Raw genomic sequence first — 25176 nt, forward strand, 5'->3', positions numbered from 1 at the left:
GTGTGGGCAAGTTAGGCTGAAATGTCCGTTTTCACACTGTGCCTCTTTGCCTCTTTGACACAGATCCAGCTTCTGCAGTTCCTTCCTACACATCATTTTTCTCCCCCCCAGGTTTGAGCTTTCACTACTCAAGGTGTTATTGGCAGCAGATGCATAGGCATTGCTGACGTCTTTGCTTCATGAATTGGCAATTGAACTCCAGGTTTTCACCAAACATAATGCCCGACTTTTCTTCAACATAACAATTCACCTTAATCTATCCCAAGTGCACATTCCACCACGATAGCAAAAGGATTTGAGTATAGGAGCAGGGAGGTTCTACTGCAGTTGTACAGGGTCTTGGTGAGACCACACCTGGAGTATTGCGTACAGTTTTGGTCTCCTAATCTGAGGAAGGACATTCTTGCCAGAGAGGGAGTACAGAGAAGGTTCACCAGACTGATTCCTGGGGTGTCAGGACTTTCATATGAAGAAAGACTGGATAGACTCGGCTTGTACTCGCTAGAAATTAGAAGATTGATGGGGGCTCTTATAGAAACTTACAAAATTCTTAAGGGGTTGGACAGGCTAGGTGCAAGAAGATTGTTCCCGATGTTGGGGAAGTCCAGAACAAGGGGTCACAGTTTAAGGATAAAGGGGAAATCTTTTAGGACTGAGATGAGAAAAACATTATTTACACAGAGAGTGGTGAATCTCTGGAATTCTCTGCCACAGAATGTAGTTGAGGCCAGTTCATTGGCTATATTTAAGAGGGAGTTAGATGTGGCCCTTGTGGCTAAAGGGATCAGGGGGTATGGAGAGAAGGCAGGTACAGGATACTGAGTTGGATGATCAGCCATGATCATATTGAATGGCGGTGCAGGCTCGAAGGGCCGAATGGCCTACTCCTGCACTTATTTTCTATGTTTCTATGAGTGACAGGGAAAGCAATTGGCGGCAAGATAGTGTCTGATTTGTCCTCTCTAAAGTCCTATAGGTCAAGTGGCCAAACACCCACCACATCCAACATCAGCTAACACAGACCAGGTAGCTAACCCAGGAGCTGGCCAACATACTGCATTCTCTCACAAGACCAGAAAGCACCTAATGTCAACTCTCTCAAGCCCAAAGCTTCAGGTGCACATTAGAGTTCCACATGGCATGTAGACAAACCTCTCTCGCAAAACTGGTTTCAGCATGGAAAACAATTCTGACAGGTAATTCCAAGATGTTTCAGGTTGAGACCCTTTTTCAATCTGTAGAAGGGTCTCGACCCAGAAGCAGTCTGAAGAAGGGTCTCGACCCGAAATGTCACCTATTCCTTTTCTCCAGAGATGCTGTCTGTCCCGCAGAGCTACTCCTATCCAGCTTTTTGTGTGTATCTTCAGTTTAAACCAGCAGCTGCAGTTCCTTCCTCCACAAGTAATTCCAAGACTTGAACAAATAATGCAGAGAAAAAAAGTTCTAATTTAATAAATTAAATAGATCTAGAATAAAAATATGATAATCGCAGAAGTAGTGGACCTATCTCCGTCACTGGATTCTCAAATTTCTGACCTGCAGAGCACAATCAGTCAGGATAGGTGACCAAACTACAAAGACGTACAGGTTTGTAGGTGAATTGACTTGGTGTATGTGTAAATTGTCCCCAGTGTGCGTAGGATAATGTTAATGTGCGGGGATCGCTGGTCGGCGCGAACTCGGTGAGATCCGCGCAGTATCTCTAAACCAAACATCCGCGCAGTATCTCTAAACCAAACATCCTCCACAATAATTTGCAAAAGCCATTGTTTCTCGTTGTAGACACGTTCTCAGTACCTTTACCAACTATACACTCATGTGTGCGCGGCTAAATCCTGCTGCATATCCATCTGATGGTTTACAAATGACACCACTGTGGTGGACTGGATCTCCAACAATTGACGAGAGAGAGTTTCGGAAGGAGATAGAGAACACAGTAGCATGGTGTCAAGACAACACTCTCTCCCTCATTGTCAGATTTCAGGAAGCTTTGTGGAGTGCGTCCCGATTAGCATCAATGATGACAATCACCCGCACACTTGTTCCATCCTACATTCTGGAAGACAATGTGGAGAAGCCAATTAACCTACAAAACCTGCACGTCTTTGGAATCTGGGAGGAAACCGGGGCACCCAGAGAAAACCCACGTAGGGGCGCTGCCTTCAGGAGCGCTCACGGCTCCCGGCTCCCGGTAGCGGGCATGAGTCGACGCACTAGGCGGGAGTTGCCTGGCTTTTGCCGCGACCTCCTGAAAGCCTGGAATTTGGTCACCTTCAGCCAGGGTGCTGCTCCTCAGGGGGAGGGGGGTGTTGTGGCTGCGATGGTGACTGGTCCTCACCCTGTCACGGTGGGTATCGAGGAGAGGCGTGTGCATGGAGCGATTCCGGATGAGTTTCCCCCCACTCCGTCGGAATTGTTCATAGGACCCATGGCCCGGGTCCCTCCCTGAGAGCCGGCCCCATGCAACATGTGCCGCCTCTCCGAGATGCCCACGTGCCGTTCTGTTACGCGGAGAGGCGCGTACTGAACAGGCTGCTCTTGCACACTCTCTACTTCCTCGCCCTCGTCTTCCATCCAGACATGCCCTGGCGGTCCGTGTTACCACCTGACGGTGGGAGCGGTCCTCAGCAAAGGTCTCTCTACAAGGGAGTCCTCCCCCTTTACATTGGGGACCTGGGGTGGAGAGTGTTGCACAAAGCCGTGGCCTGTAACAGGTACTTGAGCCGGTTCACGGACTCGTCCGCCGCCCGTCACTTCTGCGGTGAGGAAGAGACCGTGTACCATTTGTACATGCAGTGTGAGAGGTTGCAGCCCCTGTTCGAGTATCTGAAGGGGCTGCTCCTCAAGTTTTGGCTCCACTTTAGTCTGACGCTATTGATTTTTGGGCACCCGGTACAGAGGGGGGAGGGTCGGGAGGGAGGAGTGTGGTCTCCCTGTCGGTCTGCTCCTGGGCCTGGTCAAGATGGCCATTCGCGGGTCCAGGCAGCGGGCAGTCGATGGCCGCACAGGGGTCGGCTGCCTGCCCCTTGTCCGGGGTTACGTCCGTGCCCACGTGTCCCTGGACAAGGAACACGCGGTGTCCACGGGGATGCTGGAGGCCTTCTGTGAACGCTGGTCACCACGGGAGGTCGATTGTATTATAGATAAGGATGGCGGGATTTTAATTTGAATTTTTTGTCTTTGTTTGCAACCTGCCGATACAGGCAGTTTTTGATATGAACGATATACTACTTTGTACATTGATTTTGTTTTGAGTAAAGTATTTGCAAAGAAAGGGAAAAATAAAAAAGAGAAAACCCACATGGTCACAGGGTGAACCCACAACTCCATCCAGACAGCACCTGTAGTCAGGATCAAACCCAGGTCTCTGTCACTGTAAAGGGCCTGTCCCACAAGCATGCGACTCCATGCGGCAAGCGCGAATAAGCGACTCCATGCGGCAAGCGCTACCTAACGTGGTCGCTTGAGCCGTTCGGCCTCGCGGGTGCGGTCCCACTTTGATCACCGGAGCGTATGGAGTTGTGCGGAGCTGGTCCCGACATCGCGCGGGGCTCCGAAAAACTGACCCGTGTTCAAAAATTCCGCGCGGCAACGGCCTGCCGGCCCGCAGCCGCCCTGACGCCGTGCGTCACGCGCGAACTTCATGTCACTCACTCGACCTCTGCGCAGCCCCCGCTTCTGGTTAGGTTGCGCTTGCCGCATGGAGTTGCTTAGGTCGCGCTTGCTGCATGGAGTCGCATGCTCATGGGACAGGTCCTTAAGGCAGTAACTATACCGCTGCCCCACCATCTCATCCTCACAAGATGTCTCGGTGTTCTTCTGAGTATTTGGGATTTCCAAAACCTACAAACTTCTTGATGTTCTACCTCTCAGCTCTTCACTCTCGTTCCCAGGAGAACATTACTGCCACGCCATGAGCTTTGGGAACACTCGATGCATTCATTAAATTCTATCATCTACTCAGAAGGATCCTTCTGAACTGTTGTGCAGAAGAGAAGTCCACGTTATTGAACACGACCCAAATGGCAATTCAAGGCATGATGTTGGTAGCAGGCCAAGACTTGTTCAGACTGTTAAACAAGCACACAGTTTAAAACGTGCATCATAAGGGCAACAATGCACAGGTGAGTCGCATAATGTCTACGTGATTGATCTTTGCGGTAACATGACAGGAACTGCAAGAGAAATCCAGGGGGGGCGCTGCCAGGGCTGGAGAACCAGAATGTACCTTTAGAAAGGAGAAGAAGAGGAAATGCTCCCGTGGAATTGTGGAATTCATCGCTACAGATGGCTGTGGAGGCCGTCATTGCCTTCACCTGCGGTAAAGTCTGGAGTCCCCACCTTGGCCACTTCTAGTCATAGAGTGCTACAGTGTGGAAACAGGCCCTTCGGCCCAACTTGCCCACACCGGCTAACATGTCCCATCTACAATAGTCCCACCTGCCCATATCCCTCCAAACCTGACTTATCCATTTACCCGTCTAACAGTTTCTTAAATGTTGGGATAGTCCCTGCCTCAACTACCTCCACACGCACCACCCTTTGTGTGTAAAAAGTTACCCCTCAGACCCTGAAGACCTGGCAACATCCTCGTAAATCTTCTCTGTACCCTTTCCAGCTTGACCAACATCTATCCTATAACATGGTGCCCCGAATTGAACACAATACTCTTGAGGTCACATTTAGAGTATTGAGTACAGATGTTACAGAGCAACTTCTGTACTCATTATGCCCCTGTCCCACTTAGGAAACCTGAACGGAAACCTCTGGAGACTTTGCGCCCCACCCAAGGTTTCCGTGCGGTTCCCGGAGGTTGCAGGTGGTTGCCGGAGGTTGCAGGTAGTGGAAGCAGGTAGGGAGACTGACAAAAACCTCCGGGAACCGCACGGAAACCTTGGGTGGGGCACAAAGTCTCCAGAGGTTTCCGTTCAGGTTTCCTAAGTGGGACAGGGGCATTACTCTGACTGATGAAGGCCAATGCGCCAAAAGCCTTTTATGACCGCCCCATCTACCTGCGACTCCACCTAAAAAGGAATTATGTCCCTGCGCTCAATAACACTCCCCAGAGCCCGACCATTCACTGCGGCAGCCAGCTCAGAATGTGGGAAACATAGAAGCGGAAACGTGGCAAATAACAAAACGCTGGTGGAACTCAGCGCGTAGGCAGAAGGACAGGCGACATTTTAGGTCAGATGAGATTCATCCTGGCTAAAAAGATGACATGCATTGTTGCACTGCACGCGTGCAGCAATGCACACCTGCACTTCTCCTCTGAAGCAGGGGTCTTCAGAATCATCAAAAACAAATGTGAAACGAAAAGATTCACAGCCAGAACATCCTAAATTTAATGGCTCGAGTCTTACTAAAATACGATGCCACTGGTTACTGACTTCTAAAATATCTCCACACGTTCTTGTAACGCCTCAGTGACCACCAGCTCTCAACCTCTCAGGGTGAAGAAACAGCCTTTGAAATATGTAATAGGATGCATTATTAAAATCCTCTTATCCCTTAAAATTTCAGCAGAGACGGACATATCCAGCAGCACCGGATACAATGATTCGACTGTGATAATCAATTATCCATGGTGCTGCTAAGGGATTTATTCACACAGGCGTTCTGCCATTTTCCAGTCGGACTTGCCCACATTTGATTGAGGAGCAGCATTAAACTTGCGGGAATGGGAACAAAGAGAATTAATGCATCTCTGTGAATTTAAATGGTTTTCTTGTACAATCACTAGGCAGGTTCCCTGTGTAGGATGGAACTGCAGATGCTGGTTTAAACCGAAGAAACACACAAATCGCTGGAGTAACTCAGCGGGCCAGACGGCATCTCTGGAGAAAAGGAATAGGCGACGTTTCTGGTCAAGACCCTTCTTCAGACTGATGTTCAGGGATGATGTCTGAAGGGTCTCGACCCGAAACGTCACCCATTCCTTCTCTCCAGAGATGTTGCCTGACCCGTTGATTTACTCCAGCATTTTGTGTCTAACTGTACACTATGGACGGCTTGATTGTAATCACGCATGGCCTGTCTGCTGACTGGATAGCGTGCAACAACAAAAATGTCACTAATGTATCTGTTTGAAACCACTCTTGCTATACCCAGAAATAGATCAACCAAGAAGCTGTAGTCCAGTGAGTTTGATGTCCACTATGGATGCAGTTAAAGGTCCCTTTTATAAAGGAAATAATTATGGAACAGAATTCATAAAAGGTAGCAAAGGTACAAAATCACGAGAGGAATCGATCAGGTGGATGCACAGAGTCGCTTGGCGATCAGGTGGATGCACAGAATCGAGGACTGGAGGACATAGGCTCAAGGTGAAGAGGAAAAGATTTAATAGGAATCCGAGGGGTAACTTTTTCCACACAAAGGGTGGTGGGTGTATGGAACAAGCTGCCAGGGGAGGTGGTTGAGGCTGAGACTACCCCATTGTTTAAGAAACAGTTAGACAGGTACATGTATAGGACAGGTTTGGAGGGATATGGACCAAGCGCAGGCAAGTGGGACCAGTGTAGCTGGGACAATGTTGGCAGGTGTGGGTGAGTTGAGCCAAAGGGCCTGTTTCCACACTGTATCACTCTATGACTAACAGCTTTGCCAAATGGCAGAGATGTACACCACGAAAATAGGCCCTTCGGCCCACATCGTCCATGCTGATCTTGAAATGCCAACCCATACTAGCTTAATGCCTGTGTCGAGTTAGGGGCGGCACAGTGGTAGGGTTGTTGTGTTACACCGTGTTCGATCCTAACTCCGGATACTCTCTGGTTAGAGTTTATACGATCTCCCTATGAGTTTTCTCCCACACTCCAAATGCAAATTGTCCCTAACATGTAGGATAGTGCTAGTGATCGCTGGTCGAAGCGGACTCGGTGGGCTTAAAGTGCCCACTTCCGCGCCGTATCTCTAAAATCTATCGTCTAAACTGCCCAAGCATTGTAACTACTTGAATTATTTTCTCTGTAGGTGTCACAAAGGAGGTGTTTCGACCCAATGTTGGGTGCAGCAAGTCTTCACAAAATCTTTTTCACACATACCCAGAAAGGGCTGGCACTGAAAAACAAAGCAGGCAGGAAATTGTGAAAATATTTCACAGTCGCAGTTCACATTTTGAGCACAGACTAGCGATGTAAAGATCCTCAGCAGTCTGTTACCAAAAGGCTTCCACTGTGGCTCTGCTTGGGGCCTCATTGCAAAAATATCTTCGGGGGCAAGGAGCATCAAACATATCGGCCAATCGATCCAGGAGGGGATTACGTCATAAGGTCATAAGCAGTAGTAGCAGAATTAGGCCATTCGGCCCATCAAGTCTCCTCCACCATTCAATCATGGCTGATATATCCCTCCCTCCTAACACCGTTCTCCTGCCTTCCCCTCATAACCCTATGACTCCCGTAATGTTGTGTCCTTTATCTGTGGGCTGCGGACAGCTTGATCGTATTCATGTGTAGTCTTTTCTTTGACGGACAGCGCGCAAACCTAAGCTTTTCACCTAAGCTTTTCACTTAGGTTCATGCGACAATAAGAAATTAAACTCAAACTAAACCGTGCATTTGTGTGGGAAGGAACTGCAGGTGCTGGTTTACATCGAAGATGGACACATGTGCGTGAAAATTGTGTGAACGGACAAATGAGAGGAGCCTTGGTAGCACTGACTAACTATATGCGGAAGTAATCAGCAGAATGCTCGACGACACTGAGATAGCACCAACAATGAGTTGAGATAATGAAGGATTCCAGAGGCGTTTTATAAAGTAATGGTGAGAGCACACTCAGGAATGTAGCATGTAAAGAGTTCAGTTTGCTTCAGTATAAACAGGTCATCGCAAGTGCCGACAGCAGATCTGAACCCAGCCGACAGTCAACAATGGGAAATAACTGAGATAAATATCCAGTCAGCTGTGGGAGGCTCTCCCCCCCCCCCCCCCCCCGGGCACAAAAGTGGAGGGGTGAGGAGAGGACGTTGGTTGCTGGGCGACCGAGGGAGGTGATGCTCTACTGGACTGTTTGTAAGAAACTAATTTTACTGTGCGTTTGCACTTCGCACATGTGACAATAAAGCACCAATGAGTTAATCAGTTTATTGAGGGTTGGCTATTGAGCAGTAGAATTACCCTTCAAATTGAATATTTTGGCTTACATCAACTAAAGAAGATAAAAGCCTCAGTTTATTTCCTCCAATATCGCAAGCCATTAGACACTCTAGAAACTGTGTGCTCCAAGCTTGCAGTGAGGCTTGAACCCACAGCCTTCTAACAGACTGGACCCCAAGTACAATCTTGAATGCAGACAGACTAGATAGAATCAGAAGGTAGACGCAAAAAGCTGGAGTAACTCAGCAGGACAGGCAGCATCTCATAGAAACATAGGAAATAGGTGCAGGAGTAGGCCCTTCGGCCTTTCGAGCCTGCACCGCCATTCAATATGATCATGGCTGATTAATATGAGAGATGGAATGGGTTCACCCACTCTTTCTCTCCAGAGATGCTGCCTGACCCGCCGAGTTACTCCAGCCTTTTGGGTCTATCTTCAGTGTAAACCAGAATCTGCAGTTCCTTCCTACCCCTCATGATTTTGTCCACTTCAATAAGTTCACCAGTCAGTCATCTATATGCTAAATAAAAATGTCCCAGCCTATTCAGCCTCTTCCTATAACCCAAGCCCACAAGTCCTGGTAATACCCTGGTGAATCTCCTCTGCGCCCTTTCCAACAATGACATCTTTCCGATAGCTGAGCAGCCAACACCAACCACAGTAAGGTGGTACAATATTAAGGGACGGCCATAACAAGAGTACGGATGAGTAACAGCTAGGAATGCAGTTTAATGTGTGCAACATTTATTATGAGTGCTGTTAATTGGTAAACAGCAAATGCATCAACTAAATCATGAACCTGTTTAGCAACTAGCAAGCTATTGAGCGCACTTTTAAAATTTGTTTCACCCACGCAAATTATTGTTGCGTGTTTGGTTGCTTCAGCAAAAAGAAGCAATCAATTAACTTCCAATTTATTGCAATGATTGCAGTGAGTGAACAAATATCTGCATCTAATAACCGACACCAATTCATAAACACAGCAAAGCTATCTTTAGTCAGGGAAACAGCTCCTAGTTTAGAGAAACAGGCCCACCGAGCTGACACAGACCAGCGAATCCCGCACACTATCACTATCCTACACATACTTGGGACGATTTGCTGTCTCCGCCTCTTCCTTTCTTCTTTCTGCCCCCCCCCCCCCCCCCCCCCACCACCTCCTCATCATTCTCAAAATCAAGGGTCTCGACCCGAAAGATCACCTCCATAGATGCTGCCTCACCCACTGAGTTTCTCCAGCATTTTTGTCTACCTTCAAATTTTCCAGCATCTGCAGTTCTTTCTTAAGCACCCGTAGTCAGGGTCGAACTCAGATCACTAGCACTGTAAGGCAGCAGCTCTACCGCTGCGCCACCGTGCCGCCCACTGGTTCTTCATGAGCAGTATTTGGTGGAGGCCACCAGCAAATTTCCTCCTCAAATGGTACCATTGCATCTTTTATTTTACATATGCTCCATCCCTGCATGCAGAAGGCACTGTGACTACTGTATAACTGTGACTACTGCCTTCTACCCAACAAAGCAGTCCTCCCTCCCCCCCCCCTCCCCCCTCCATTCAAAAACACATATGCAACCTTCTGACTCAATTGATGTTAATAAAAAAACATCCTGTGCTCATCCGAGTTAAAGTCGCTAACTTACACCAACTTGGAGGATGCTTCACGTTCAGATCCTGTGAGAAAATAAACATTGCACCACAATTAACGCTGCACAATTTCCCCTTGCCGCACATCAAACCACTTCACCCATGTAAACACCGCATCAATGATTTACCACAAACACAAGGATTTTGCTGACAAAACTAAATAGTGCATCAAACACAAAATGTTTACTTTGTCCTGCACATGAAGAATTACACCATGGTCCGCTATAAACAACCCGCAGGGATCTGTAAGAAGGGCAGTGGAGATCACCACTGTGTCCAGAACAGCTTTCGGCCTTTTGGTCCACATCACCGGATCGCACTGCATTTGCAGTTGGACTCTGCACATTTTCTGCTTGCACTCTAAATTCAAGTATAATGATTGAGAACCCGAATGAGAAGTCCATTGTTAAGAGTCACACAAGAGAATTTCATCGTCATATGTTCCAGACAGAACAATGAGATTCTTACTTGCAGTAGCACACCAGAATATTCAAACATAGTACACTGTAAACCATATCAGTTTTCGTTTAGTTTAGAGACACAGCTCGCGGGAACAGGCCCTTCGGCCATCCGAGTCCGCTCCGAACATCAATCCCGCACATTGACACTATCCAACACACACCAAGGACAATTTATAGATGCACAAAAATGCTGGAGAAACTCAGCGGGTGCAGCAGCATCTATGGAGCGAAGGAAACTTTGTCTAGTCTATTTCCTTCGCTGCATAGATGCTGCTGCACCCGCTGAGTTTCTCCAGCATTTTTGTGTACCTTCGATATTCCAGCATCTGCAGTTCCTTCTTAAACACAAGGACAATTTATACTTGGTCTCGCTAATAAATGGAAAAGAAAAAAGTGTATACATATACATACACACAGAAAGAAAAACATTTTTTCTTTTCCATATTTACCTATAAAAACCCTAAAAAACAAACAATAATAGTGCAAAAAAGCAAAACCAATGCACCCAAGTCTATGCAGTTCAGAGCTTATTTGGAGTTTATAGTGTATATTAGCCTGATGGCTGAAGGGGAGACGCTGTTCCTTTTTTAAGTTTAGTTTAGTTTAGAGATACAGCGCGGAAACAGGCCCTTGGGTCCACCGGATCTGCGCCGACCAGCAATCCCCGCACATTAACACTATCCTACACCCCCTAGGGACAATTTTTACATTTATACCAAGCGAATTAACCTACAAACCTGTACGTCTTTGGAGTGCGGGAGGAAAACGAAGATCTCGGAGAAAACCCATGCAGGTCACGGGGAGAATGTACAAACTCCGTACAGACAAGCACCCGTTGTCGGGATCGAACCCGGGTCTCCGGCGCTGCATTCGCTGTAAGGCAGCAACTCTACCACTGCGCCACCGTGTCCTGAACCTAGACATCACAGCTTTCAGGCTCCTGCACCTTCTACCCGATGGCGAGAGTGAAATGAGTGTGGGGCCAGGATTGTGTATCCTTGTATCCGTTCCACCAGTGAATTAGACCATGCCTGCACTCTGCCTCACAACTCCAGTGACCGAGGTTTGATCCCGACCTTGGGTGTTGACTGCGAGTTGTTTGTACTTTCTCCCTCTGAGTAAGTGTGTATCCCCCCGCCATCCCCCCCCCCCCCCCCCCCCCCCCCCCCCCCCCCCCCCCATGGTGTTCCGGCTTCCTCCCCTGTCCCAAAGAGTGGTGTTGGTCAGTTTATGACAATACTTTACTGAACACTATGCAAAAAGGAATTTCACTGTAGGTGTTATTATAAAGAACCATGTAACCATTCAATGGTTATTTAGACTACCCCTGGAGTAGGTGGGTGGTAGGAGAGTTAGAGTGGAGTTGAGTGGTTCAGTAAGTAGGTGACACAGCGGTAGAGTTGCTGCCTTACAGCACCAGAGACCCGGGTTTGATCCCGACTACGGGTGCTGTGTGCACAGAGTTTATCCGTTCTCCCTGTGACCACATGAGTTTTCTCCAGGAGCTCCGGTTTCCTCCCACACTCCAAATATGAACAGGATTCTAGGTCAATTGGCATCTGTAAAATTGTCCCTAGTGTGTAGGAAGGATAGAGTTAAGGGCCTGTCCCACTGTACGAGCTAATTCAAGAGTTCTCCCGAGTTTCCCCTGATTCGAACTCGGAGTAATAGCCGCTCGTAGGTACTCGGGGCTCTCGTGGACATGTTGAAAAATCTTCACGATTCTTCACGAGCTTACCGCGTTTCCCCGAGTACCTGCCGTTAGCGTTACGAGCCGCTAAGAGACGTCCCCGAGCTCCGACGTACCCGCTACGTACATTCTACGTGCTTACCATGAGTTCGATTTGTTTTTTAAACTCAGGAGAGCTCTTGAATTACCTAGTACAGTGGGACAGGCCCTTTAGTGTACGGGGACCACCGGTCGACGCAGACTCTGTGGGCTGAAGGGTCCGTTTCCGCACTGCATCTCTAATGTGGGCTGGAATACAATTTGAGAATGGATTGATGAGATTGCTCCAAGAACCATTATCGACACCAAAAACTGAAAGGTCTCCCATTTGAAAATAATCTCCATTGTCCTTATTACGCAAAGTCTATCGATCTCTGCCTTGCATTTATTAACTGAGCTTTCTTGGGTGAGAATTCTCCTGGAATCCCTATCCTAATGCTGAAAACATTCTCATCTCTTTCATACGAGCATCAGTACTTACAAACATCTTTCAATCTGTGAATCTTTGCCTTGAAAAATATCCATTGACTTGGCCCCCCCACAGCCTTCTGTGGAAGTGAATTCCACAGATTCACTACCCTCTGACTAAATATATTCCTCCTCATCTCCTTTCTAAAAGGTACGTCCTTTTATTCTGAAGACAAGGCATCTGGTCCTCGACTCTCCCACAGGTGGAAACATCCTCTCCACATCCACTCTATCCAGGTCTTTATCAAGTCTTGAGATTATGAAAGGAACTACAGAAATGTAAATGCACTGGGACACATTTCCAACACCAACGTGTTCAAACTTTCCCAGTAAACACTGCCGGGTAACTGCAACATTGTCAAGTGTTATTTCACACATTCTCACCATTCACAGGGTTCCAATGAGCAGTCAGAACTTTTAATCCCCCAGGGCGGAAATGTCAAAAATCAGAGGGCATGGCTTTAAGGTCGGGGGGGGGGGGGGGGGGGGGGGGGGGGGTGGGGGCGGAGTGTGGATGTCTGGAATACACTGCCAACAGTGGTCATTGAGTCCAACTCATCCATGCCGACCAAAGTGTCCAGCTAAGCTAGTTCCATTTGCCCATATTTGGCCCATATCCCCCTCAATCTTTCCAATCCATTTACCTATCCAAGTGTCTTTTAAATGTTGTTATTGTACATGCCTCAACTCTCCCCTCTGGCAGCTCATTCCATATATCCACCACTCTATGTATGAAAAATTTGCCCCTCATACTCCTGTTGAAATTTTTCGTCTCTCCTTAAACCTATGTTCTCTGGTTCTTGATTACCCCAACCCTGGGAAAGACTCGTCGCATTCACCCCATCTATGGTGATGGAAACAAAGACAATTTAAAGTGGCATTTAAAAGGCTTTTAGATAGGCACATGGAAAAGCAGGGAATGGGTGTACATGGGTCATGCACAGGCAGAGCAGATTATTTTAACTTGGCATCATGTTCGGCATGGACATTATGGGCCGAAGGGCCTCTTCCACTGCTGTACTGTTCTATATTCTATTAACACTTAAACCTTTTAGCATGCAGTCACTTTGGTCAAAAGTGTATTATTGTCACATGTCCCAGATAGAACAATGAAATTCTGACTTGCAGCAGCACAACAGAATATGTAAACATCGTACACCGTGTGTGTGTGTGTGTGTATAATATATATATATATATATATATGTATATATCACACACACACACACACACATATATATATATACATATACAGATACATAACACAAACAATAGTGCAAAAAGACAATACCAATGCCCCCAAGTCTATATAGTTGGGAACCAGTTTGGTCAGAAGAGTGGTCTCGACCCAAAACATCACTCATTCCTTCTCTCCAGAGATGCTGCCTGTCCCGCTGAGATACTCCAGTTTTGTGTCTATCTTTGTGTTTAATGCTCTGATGGCTGTAGGGAAGAAGCTGTTCCTGAACCTAGATGTGACAGTGTTCAGGCTCCTATGCATTCTTCCCGATGGCAGGGGTTAAATGAGAGTGTGGCCAGGTGTTGGGCTCGGGTGATTCTGGCTGCCTTTTTTTGAAGCAGTGACTCCTGTAGATGCCTTCGATGGTGGGGAGGTCAGAACCCGTGATGGACTCGCTTTCTTTGCAGCCTATCGCCGGGTTTAAAGGACTGGTAATAATTTGACAAAACGCAGGCCTGGTTTTGTTTTAAATGCAAGGCTGCGATACGGGAGATTGGCCCTCACTCGACTGCACCGGGATGGGAGGAGATTTTAAAAGGCGACGTATCGCCGGGCGGCGCGGAGATACTTACTATCATCTGGCTCACAAAGGCTTTGGTTTTGAGAAAGGAAAAAAACCCCCATAATGAGCAGGTTGCGGGAACAAATAACATTGGCGCGAATGAACAGCGACCGCCCAAGTTGAGTGAGACACCGCTCAACATATTGTTACCTAAACATTAGCGTAGATTTCTCACACGAGGCGATGAAATAAATTCACCCACTTTGTTCTGTCTGCCGGGTTTAAACATGTTTCTTTCACGCCAAAGGTAGACACAAAAAAGCTGGAGTAACTCATCGGGACAGGCAGCATCTCTGGAGAGAGGGAATGGGTGACGTTTCGGGTCGAGACCCTTCTTCTTCCTCGCCAACTCGGTGAGCATGGACTACTTGGGCCGAAGGGCCGTACGGTTCAATAGTCTAGTATACTGAAACGGCCTTGTATAAAGAGCCCTCAATCGAGAGCAAGCCAGACTGAGGCACAAATTAAGCTGAAGGCACTGGTTAGAAAACTACACGTCTTTTTCTTTCTCCTTACCGGTAACTCGACGCTGACATCGCTGCCGTCCAGCAGCGAGACTCTGCAGGTTATTATTGACCTGCTGTCGCCGGCCGCCGGGATGTGAGTCCCAGAGCGCTGCGACTCTCTCTGTTTTTCCTTGTCGGTGTGTCGGCGCACCGTCCGACGCCCGAGAGTCCGTCGCAAGAAGCCCAACATCTCCCTCCTTCTCCCTCTCTGATCACTTGGAGAGAGAGAGAGAAAGAGATGGTGGGGGTGGGGAGGAAGGGAGTGAAATGGGAATTAATGTAACAGGCGCCCGATACAATGTATCGAGGAGCGGCGCGGATCAATTGCTGAAACTGACACGAAATTGCAGCCGCGTCCTCGCACCGAGCCGGGTCTCCTCCAGCATGAAATTATCCAAATCCCTTCTCCAGCCTTGGGCATGCGTGAGTCCAGCCCAGGAAATGGCGTCAGGCGCTTCCAACCTGCACGGTTTAAGGATGTGTGGGGAGGAACTGCAGATGCGGATTTAAACCGAAGATAGACACTAAATGCTGGAGTAACTCAGCGAGACAAGGCAGCATCTCTGGACAGAAGGAATGGGTGACGTTTTATCCAGTCTGAAGAAGGGGTCTCGACACGAAACGTCACCCGTCCCTTCTCCCCAGAGAGAGCTGCTGCCTGTCGCGCTGTTACTCCAGCTTTTTGTGTCTATCTTCGATCTAGGGATGTGAAGAAGAAGAAGGAGAATTGCCACATTGTTAGCTCGCTCTCCCCCCACCCCAAATAAGACAGCGTGTAACAACCGTGCCATTTGTTCATGTGCCCTGTCCAGGGTTTCAACGCGTGTGCTTTCAGCAAAATTGTCTCTGCTTCGTTATTAATCGATTTCGCGCTTGAAAAACCACTTGAAATTTGACACGGTTGAGTACTCTTGAATTAATGTCGACAGACCGGCCACGGCGGTGAAAATCCCTCGGTGGGCTCCGTAACATATATTTTACTCTCCCGGGATATATTTGTACATTTTATTTTAAAATATCGTTGGCAATTAACGTTCCCTTCCCACCCTTTAGTGATAATCACATCCCATACTTGAATGTTCAAATTTGCATGTAAAGTACTAGAACAAACCACAATTAGATTGTTTTTCTCTTTTGTTTATTCAGAACAAATTAGTTTTATTTCAGTAAAGAGCATGCATAGTGTAGTCATACAGCCGTTCGGCCCAACTCGTCCATACTGACCCAGTTGCACCGACTTATTCCCATTTGACCATACCCGTCCCATGTCTGCCTAAGCATAGAAACATTTAAAAAAATAGGTGCAGGAGGAGGCCATTTGGCCCTTCGAGCCAGCACCGCCATTCATTGTGATAATGGCTGATCATCCACAATCAGTTACCCGTGCCTGCCTTCTCCCCATATCCCTTGATTCCGCTAGCCCCCAGAGCTCTATCCAACTCTCTTTTAAATTCATTCAGTGAATTGGCTTCTACTGCCTTCTGTGGCAGAGAATTTCACAAATTCACAACTCTCTGGGTGAAAAAGTTTTTTCTCATCTCAGTTTTAAATGGTTACCCCTTTATCCTTCGACTGTGGCCCCTGGTTCTGGACTCCCCCAACATTGGGAACATTTTTCCTGCATCTAGCTTGTCCAGTCCTTTAATAATTGTATACGTTTCTATAAGATCCCTTCTCATAAGATTGTTAAGGGCAAGGACACACTAGAGGCAGGAAACATGTTCCCGATGTTGGGGGAGTCCAGAACCAAGGGCCACAGTTTAAGAATAAGGAGTAAGCCATTTAGAACGGAGATGAGGAAACACTTTTTCCTCACAGAGAGTGGTGAATCTGTGGAATTCTCTGCCTCAGAGGGCGGCGGAGGCAGGTTCTCTGGATGCTTTCAAGAGAGGGCCAGATAGGGCTCTTAAAAATAGCGGAGTCAGGGGATATGGGGAGAAGGCAGGAACGGGGTACTGATTGGGGTTCATGATCACATTGAATGGCAGTGCTGGCTCGAAGGGCCAAATGACCTACTCCTGCACCTATTGTCTATTGTCATCCTTGTAAATTCCAGTGAATACAAGCATAGTTTTTCCAATCTTTCCTCATATGACAGTCCTGCCATCCATCCCGAGGATTAACCTCGTGAACCTAAGCTGCACTGCCTCAATAGCAAGCATGTCCTTCCTCAAATTAGGAGACCAAAACTGCACACAATACTCCAGGGCCCTGTACAACTGCAGAAGGACCTATACTCAAATCCTCTCTTTATGAAGGTCAATACGCCATTAGCTTTCTTCATTGCTTGCTGTACCTGCATGTTTACTTTCAGTGATTGGTGTACAAGGACACCCAGGTCTCTTTGCACTTCCCTTTTTCCTAATCTGACACCATTGAGATAATAATCTGCCTCCTTGTTCTTGCCGCCAAAGTGGATAACCTCACATTTATCTACATTATACTGCATCTGTCATGCATCTGCCCATTCACTCAACCTGTCCAAGTCACCCTGAAACCTCCTAGCATCCTCTTCGCAGTTCGCACTGCCACCCAGCTTTGTTTCATCTGCAAATTTGCTAGTGTTACCTTTTATCCCATCATCTAAATCATTAATATATATTGTAAATAGTTGCTAATAATTTCACCTGTTTCTGCCTTCAAGGGACCCACATTTGGCTTTACTAATCTTTTTCTCTTAACATACCTAAAGAATCTTTGACTATCCTTCTTTATATTCATAATCGTACTTTATTAGCCAAGTATGTTTTGCAACATACGAGAAATTTCATTTGCCATAGTCATACCAATAAAAAGCAACAGAACACATAATATACATTTTAACATGAACATCCACCTCAGTGACTCCTCCGCATTCCTCACTGTGATGGAAGGCGAAAAAACCCGTTAAATCTGTCCCTTCTTTGTCCTCCAGCTAACCTTCCGTTGACGGGGTGATCTTACTCCCGTAGCCGGCAGTAGGCCTCCTCATTGGGGCGATCAAGCTCCTGCATCGGTGGGGGGGAATCTCAAAGATATGGGTTTGATCCCGACTATGGGTGCTCTCTGTACAGAGTTTGGACATTCTCCCTGTGATCGTGTGGGGTTCCTCCTAGTGCTCCAGTTTCCATTCGCACTTCAAAGACCTACAGGCTTGTAGGTTAATTAGCTTTGGTAAAAATTGTAAATTGTTCCTAATGTGTAGGATAGTGCTAGCGTACGGGATGACAGCTGTTTGGCGCGGACTCAGTGTGCCAAATGGTCTGTTTCTTATATCTAAAGTCTAATGAGATGTGGCCAGGGTGTTGTGGGTCCTTGATGATGCTGGCTGTCTTTTTGAGGCAGTGACTCCTATAGATCTCTACAATGGTAGGGAGGTGTCCTACATTTTCTGAGATGCAACTTTCATCATTGTTCAACTTCTGTCAAGGAGAAGCTATATTTCACCCTCGATAGACCACATTTGGACCATGCAGTTGCAGCATGGGACCCATACACAAATAGAAACATTTCTTCCATCGAACATGTCCAAAGACAGGCAGCTCGATTTGTTACAAATACCTATGAGAGAGAAGCGAGTGTCACCAAACTTCTGAATTCACTGGGGTGAAACCCTCTCCCAAGACAGGCGTAAAGCTCACCTTTTGACCTGTTTTTACAAAATGTTAAATGGTCAGCTTGACATAGATTACCAAAACCAAACCTATTAGGAGCAGACAAGGGCATTTGATCCAATTTGAGATACCAGCTACCAAGACAGATGTGTACAGCAATTCATTCTTCCACCGCACAATTAAAGCATGGAATAGTCTTCATCCTACCATAGTTACTCAACCAGACGCAACTACATTTAAGATAGGTACACAAAATTGCTGGGGAAACTGATCAGTCTGAAGAAGGGTTTCGGCCCGAAACGTTGCCTATTTCCTTCGCTCCATAGATGCTGCTGCACCCGCTGAGTTTCCCCAGCAATTTTGTGTACCTTCGATATTCCAGCATCTGCAGTTCCTTTTTGAATACATTTAAGATAGCTCTTCTTCTCCAAGAATCTCTGTTTGCTTAAGGCCACCCTCTGCCACCTCCAGTTTAAATTCCATTTGGAATATTTTGGAGGACCAAGAGGTCAGTACCCCAGGATAGATTTCTTCTGGATTAGGAAAATTAAGCATAGATTGGATGATCACTTTCCCCAAGTAACCCAGTCACCTTCACTTTGCCCCGATGGCATCTCAGGGCGAGTACTCAAGTCCTGTGCTACACAGCTAGCTCCGGTGCTCACTACAATATTCAACCTCTCCCTGGACAAGTCCGTGGTCCCTGCCTGCTTCAAAAAATCCATCATTGTACCAGTACCAAAAAATGCCTCCCCAGCCTGTCTGAATGACTACTGTCCGGTGGCCCTTACCTCGGTAGTCATGAAATGCTTTGAGAGGCTGGTGAAGAAACACATCTGCGCCTTCCTCCCTCGCACCATGGATCCGTTGCAGTTCGCATACCGTCCGAACAGATCCACGGACGATGCGGTCTCCCAGGTTTTCCACACCACTCTCTCTCATCTTGACAGCCAGAAGGGGGGCTACGTGAGGATGCTGTTCATAGACTTCAGTTCAGCCTTCAACACGATAGTCCCCACCAGACTGGCCGGGAAGCTAATGGAATTGGGGCTCAACACCTCCCTGTGTGCCTGGGTCCTGGACGTTCTCACCGCCAGGCCCTAGGTAGTCAAGCTGGGAGGGAATACATCAAAGTCCCTCACCCTGAGCACAGGATCGCCCCAGGGTTGTGTCCTCAGCCCCCTATTGTACTCCTTGTACACACATGACTGTGTGGCTAGGTTCAGCTCCAACTCAATAATTAAGTTTGCTGATGACACTGTGGTGGTGGGCCTGATCTCAGACAACGATGAGAAGGCCTACCGGGAGGAGGTGGCTGGTCTAGCACTCTGGTGCCAGGACAACAGCCTCCTCTTGAACATCAAAAAGACTAAGGAGCTGATCGTGGACTTTAGGAGGGCACATCATCCGAGGACGTACACACCATTGAGGATAAATGGGAATACTGTGGATAGGGTGAGCTGTTTCAAATATCTGGGAGTCCACATCTCTGAGGATATGACATGGACATCACACGCCGCAGCACTCGTGAGTAAGGCAAGGCAGCGCCTTTACCACCTCAGGCAATTGAGGAAATTCAGTGTCTCTGAGGATCCTCCAGTGCTTCTACTCAGCGACTGTGGAAAGCATCTTGTCCGGAAATATTACCATCTGGTTTGGGAATTGCTCTGCCCAGGACAAGAAGGCTCTGCAGAGAGTAGTGCGTTCGGCCGAACGCACTATGGGAACTTCACTCGCCCCCCTGCAGGAACTACACATCAGGAGGTGCAACTCCAGAGCCAATAAAATCATGGGAGACCCCTTCCACCCCTGCAATGGACTGTTCCAGCTGCTACGGTCAGGCAAACGCCTCCGTTGCCATGCTGTGAGAACGGAGAGGTTGAGAAGGAGTTTCTTCCCAGAGGCCATTCGGACTGTAAACTCCTATCTCACCAGGGACTAACTTTACTGAACGTTTTTCCTTCCGCCCACAATATTTAAAATGTAAAAGAATATGTGATTGTGTTTATAGTTTGTTTGGTTGTTTGTTTGTTTGTCTTTTTGCACAAAGTCCGCGAGCATTGCCACTTTTCATTTCACTGCACATCTCGTATGTGTATGTGACAAATAAACTTGACTTGACTTTAAATTTACTTCATTTTCAAATGTCCACGAATACAGGAGATGTCTACAACAGATGGAAACTTTTTAACATTTTGCATGGCTTCACAAAAAAAAATCACAAGGCAACTACTGACCAGATAGCACAGATGGTGGTGGATTGGCATCTTATTGAGCCCTTAGGCAAGTCCCTTCCGTGCAGTCCGGTAAGAATTTCCAGGGCTTAGATATGATACGACACAGCCCGGATGTGTAGCCCAGTTCATCACCGACTTGACGCCCCACCGTCGATTCCATCTGTACTTCACGCTGCCTCGGAAAAACAGTCAACATAATAAAGACTTGTTCCTTCTTCACACTCCCACCAGGCAGAAGATACACAATTTTGAAAGTGCATGCCATCAGCTTCTTCCCCTCTTATCAGGCTAGGAACAGTCCTTTCATCAGTCCTTTCACGGTCTAATTCTAATACCCCATTGTGGACATTGGACTTTGTCTCTGGAGCTGGTGCACTACAATGTTGAGAACCATATTCTGCACTATGCATCTTTCCCTTTGCTCCACCTATTCACGCTCAGTTTGATTGTATTTATGTATGGTATTATCTGATTTGATTGGATGGCATACAAAAACAAAGCTTTTCACTGTACCTCAGTACATGTGACAATAGCAAACCTAGACATATTATGATGGTGCAAGGTTGTTTGGGATGGGGCAAGGTTAGATAGAGTGGGGAAGCAGTGGAGGATGAGGAATGAGCCCTGGCAGCAAGTTCCAGGTACCCACAACACTCTCTGTAAATAACTTGCCCCTCACAACTCCTTTAAACGTTGTCCCTTTGGCTTTAAAGCTCTGCCCTCCAGCCTTTGCAGTTCCACCTGGGAAAAGCTCTGACCGTTTACCCTCTCGATACATTCTCTGACATTATTTATCATCCTTGACCATGCCAATTAGTAAGGTCAGGTTTAAAAAAAATACTTTTGTATGTACTTAAAAAATGTACTTTATTTTAATCCTCAGCACCAACACCGTAGGCTTTAATGTTTGTGCAATTTTAATGTTATGGATGATAAAACTACTCTCGTAGACACAAGGAATTGCAGATACTGGTTTCTGGTACCATCAGGGAGCAACTCTACTGCTGCACCACTGTGCTGTCCCGAATGTGCACCTTGGTTTTCCAATTCCATTGTCAGAGGTAGAGGTTATGGTCTGGTAGGATCTCAGCAGCATGACTTGTTACAACTATACACCAGAGCCATTGTGCACCAGCTCTTTAGGATAGTCATGTGGATGTAATGCCAAGTTTCTATTCAACAGTGCTCCCAGGCTATTGATGGACAATCAAAATGGCTCTGTGGATGAATGTCAGGGCGTCATACATGATTTTAACAATATGAGCAGGTGGCGCCAGCAATGGCTGCCTCGCCAACAGTCCGTCTGTCCTTTCCTTCTTTGTGTCTGCTTTGGATGTGTTAAATGAATGCTTTTTTAGTGTTGTTTCGCTTGCTGTATGTGGGGGTTTCTAATCTATTACCTCGACGGAGATGCGATTATTTCCGTATCGTGTCTCTATCCCCACTGCGGCCCAACATCGTGGAGTTGGCGACCTTTGCTGGAGATCGACCGGGAGCTCCATCACGGGAGCCTGCGGACTTACAATCACGGAGTTCAGGAAGAAGGTACAGGAGCCTGAAGACTGCAACAACCAGGTTCAGGAATAGCTACTTCCCCACAGCCATCAGGCTATTAAACCTGGCTCGGACAAAACTCTGATTATTATGAACCCATTATCTGTTATTTGCACTTTATCAGTTTATTTATTCATGTGTGTATATATTTATATTATGGTATATGGACACACTTATCTGTTTTGTAGTAAATGCCTACTATGTTCTGTGTGCTTAAGCAAAGCAAGAATTTCATTGTCCTATACAGGTACACATGACAATAAACTCACTTGAACTTGAACTTGAACTTGAGTTCGCGATCCCTTTTGGGGGGGTTCGTCTTTGGGGCTCCAACAGTGGGAGCCTGCTGGACAATAACATCATGGAGCCAGCGGTCTCTGGTCAGAGATCGACATCGGGGACTCCAAGCTGTAGGAGTTTCGACCGCCCCGACACGGGGGCTTCGACGACCCCGACTGCAGATGGTTCGATTGCCCCGACCGCGTGAGAATAAAGAGGAAGGAGATTGGACTTTATTGCCTTCCATCAGAGTGAGGAACGTGGGGAATCCACTGTGGTGGATGTTTATGTTAACTTTTATGCACTTGTTTGTCTTGTTGCTTTTTTTTTTAGTATGGCTGCATGGAAATTTGAATTTCACTACCTTAATTGGTACACGTAACAATAAACTGACCTTGAAACCTTGAAATTAAACTATAGGTTTTATTTTATTTTGGTCACCCAAGTCAGTCCATCAATAAAAAATGTTTGCTCCTTCGAACAGATTGCATTTCGAATACTCGCGGCACTTTTGACCAAAAGGCTTCTCCTCCAATTAAAAAATGTTAATTCAGGAGTTTCTACTCAATTGTTTTTCTTTGGGGAAGACAGGAGTTACGTGAAATTAGAGAAATTAGTGTTCGAACCACTGGGTTGTAAGCTGCCCAATTCAATGTTTCATCAAAGACCCAGTAGCTCTCTCTTACCATGCGTGTATTTCAGTGTCAGCTTGGATATTGTGTACAAGGAGGATTTGAACACTCAATGAGGCGTAATGATCATGACCAAAATGCTGGCAGAAGCGAAATACTCTCCTACGGTAATAAAGAACAGAACATAGACATACAATACGACAGATGTTTAGAAGTATGAGGGAGGATCTTATAGAAACATATAAAATTATAAAAGGACTGGACAAGCTAGATGCAGGAAAAATGTTCCCAATGTTGGGCGAGTCCAGAACCAGGGGCTACAGTCTTAGAATAAAGGGGAGGTCATTTAAGACTGAGGTGAGAAAATTTGTTTAAACCCAGAGAGTTGTGAATTTATGGAATTCCCTGCCACAGAGGACAGTGGAGACCAAGACCCACAACATCCTGGCCACACACTCATCTCCCTGCTACCTTCAGGTAGAAGGTACAGGAGCCTGAAGACTGCAAAAACCAGGTTCAGGAATAGCTACTTCCCCACAGCCATCAGGATATTAATGGCTCGGACAAAACTTTGATTATTAATAACCAATTATCTGTTATTTGCACTATCATTTTATATATTTACGTGTGTATATATTTATATTATAGTATATGGACACATTGATCTGTTTTGTAGTAAATGCCTACTATATTCTGTGTGCTGAAGCAAAGAAAAAATGTCATTGTCCTATCAGGGACACATGACAATAAACTCACTTGAACTTGAAGTCACTGGATGGATTTAAGAGAGAGTTAGATAGAGCTCTAGGGGCTAGTGGAGTCAAGGGATATGGGGAGAAGGCAGGCACGGGTTATTGATAGGGGACGATCAGCCATGATCACAATGAATGGCGGTGCTGGCTCAGAGGGCCGAATGACCTCCTCCTGCACCTATTTTCTATCTATGTTATTCCAGGTGGGAAAGTGGTCTGCCAACAGTCATAAAACACAAGTTACACGCGGTGCAGGGGAGGGGAGGGGGAGGGTTGGGGAGTGAATCTACCCCACGTCAGAAGGGGAGTTGTAAAGTTTGATAGCCACAGAGAAAAGGAATCGCCTGTGGCATTCTGTGCTGCATCTTGGTGGAACCTACGTGTATTTGTGTTGGAAGGAACTGCAGATGCTGGTTTAAACCAAAGATGGACACAAAAAGCTGGAGTAACTTTTTGTTACTCGATGTCTGAAGAAGGGTCTCGGCCCAGAAACGTCACCCATTCCTTCTCGTGAAGGAAAGAACTGCAGATGTTGGTTTAAATCAAAATGATGTCCAGTCTGAAGAAGGGTATCCACCCGAAACGTCACCCATTCCTTCTTTCCAGAGATGCTGCCTGTCCCGCTGAGTTACTCCAGCTTTTTGCATCTATGTACATGTATATTTATTTGGTACAAGTTTTAGACATGCTGTGGATATTCTCGCTGGTTATGCAATATTGATTACTCCTGAGGGAGTGTGCAATTTTTATATTCCCTACAAACTACTTACAGTAGGGGTCTCCACAGTCAACAGATTAACTCATTTACTATACATATTACTCCAGCTGTGAAGCCACTTGCTACTCCCCAATCTACATTTTACAGCTTGACTAAAACGCACCATCTGCTGTTTTCTCTGGAGCGACCATAACTCTGGATAGATGCCAAATGGCATTCCTTAGTGTAAAGCAACAGAAAACAGAGTGCGAAGCATTTTATCGGGATGCATCACAGCTTGGTTTGGGAACAGCTCCGTCCAAGAACGCAAAAAACTGCAGCAAACAGTAGACGCAGACAATAGACAATAGGTGCAGGATTAGGCCATTTGGCCCTTCGAGCCAGCACCGCCATTCAATGTGATCATGGCTGATCATCCCCAATTAGTACCCCGTTCCTGCCTTCTCCCCATATCCCCTGACTCCACTACCTTTAAGAGCTCTATCTAGCTCTCTCTTGAAAGAACCGGCCTCCACCGCCCTCTGAGGCAGAGAATTCCGCAGACTCACAACTCTCTGTGAGAAAAAGTGTTTCCTCGTCTCCGTTCTAAATGGCTTACCCCTTATCTTAAACTTTGTCCCCTGGTTCTGGACTCCCCCAACATCAGGAACATGTTTCCTGCCTCTAGCTTGTCCAAACCCTTAACAATCTTATGTTTCAAT

At 46.7% G+C, this 25176-nt stretch overlaps 1 protein-coding gene across 1 annotated transcript in view; it reads right to left on the minus strand.

The window, feature by feature from the left end:
• The window catches only part of epb41l5 (erythrocyte membrane protein band 4.1 like 5), a 146246-nt gene extending 131085 nt beyond the window's left edge, over nucleotides 1–15161 (minus strand). Inside the window, exon 1 of the mRNA XM_033024833.1 lies at nucleotides 14721–15161. Coding sequence (XP_032880724.1) covers nucleotides 14721–14900 — 180 coding nt within the window. The 5' untranslated portion in view covers nucleotides 14901–15161. The remainder of the gene's footprint in view (nucleotides 1–14720) is intronic.
• Between the last annotated feature and the right edge of the window lie 10015 nt (nucleotides 15162–25176).

The sequence above is a fragment of the Amblyraja radiata genome, chromosome 7 (genome assembly GCF_010909765.2).
Source record: "Amblyraja radiata isolate CabotCenter1 chromosome 7, sAmbRad1.1.pri, whole genome shotgun sequence".
Classification (NCBI taxonomy): Eukaryota; Metazoa; Chordata; class Chondrichthyes; order Rajiformes; family Rajidae; genus Amblyraja; species Amblyraja radiata.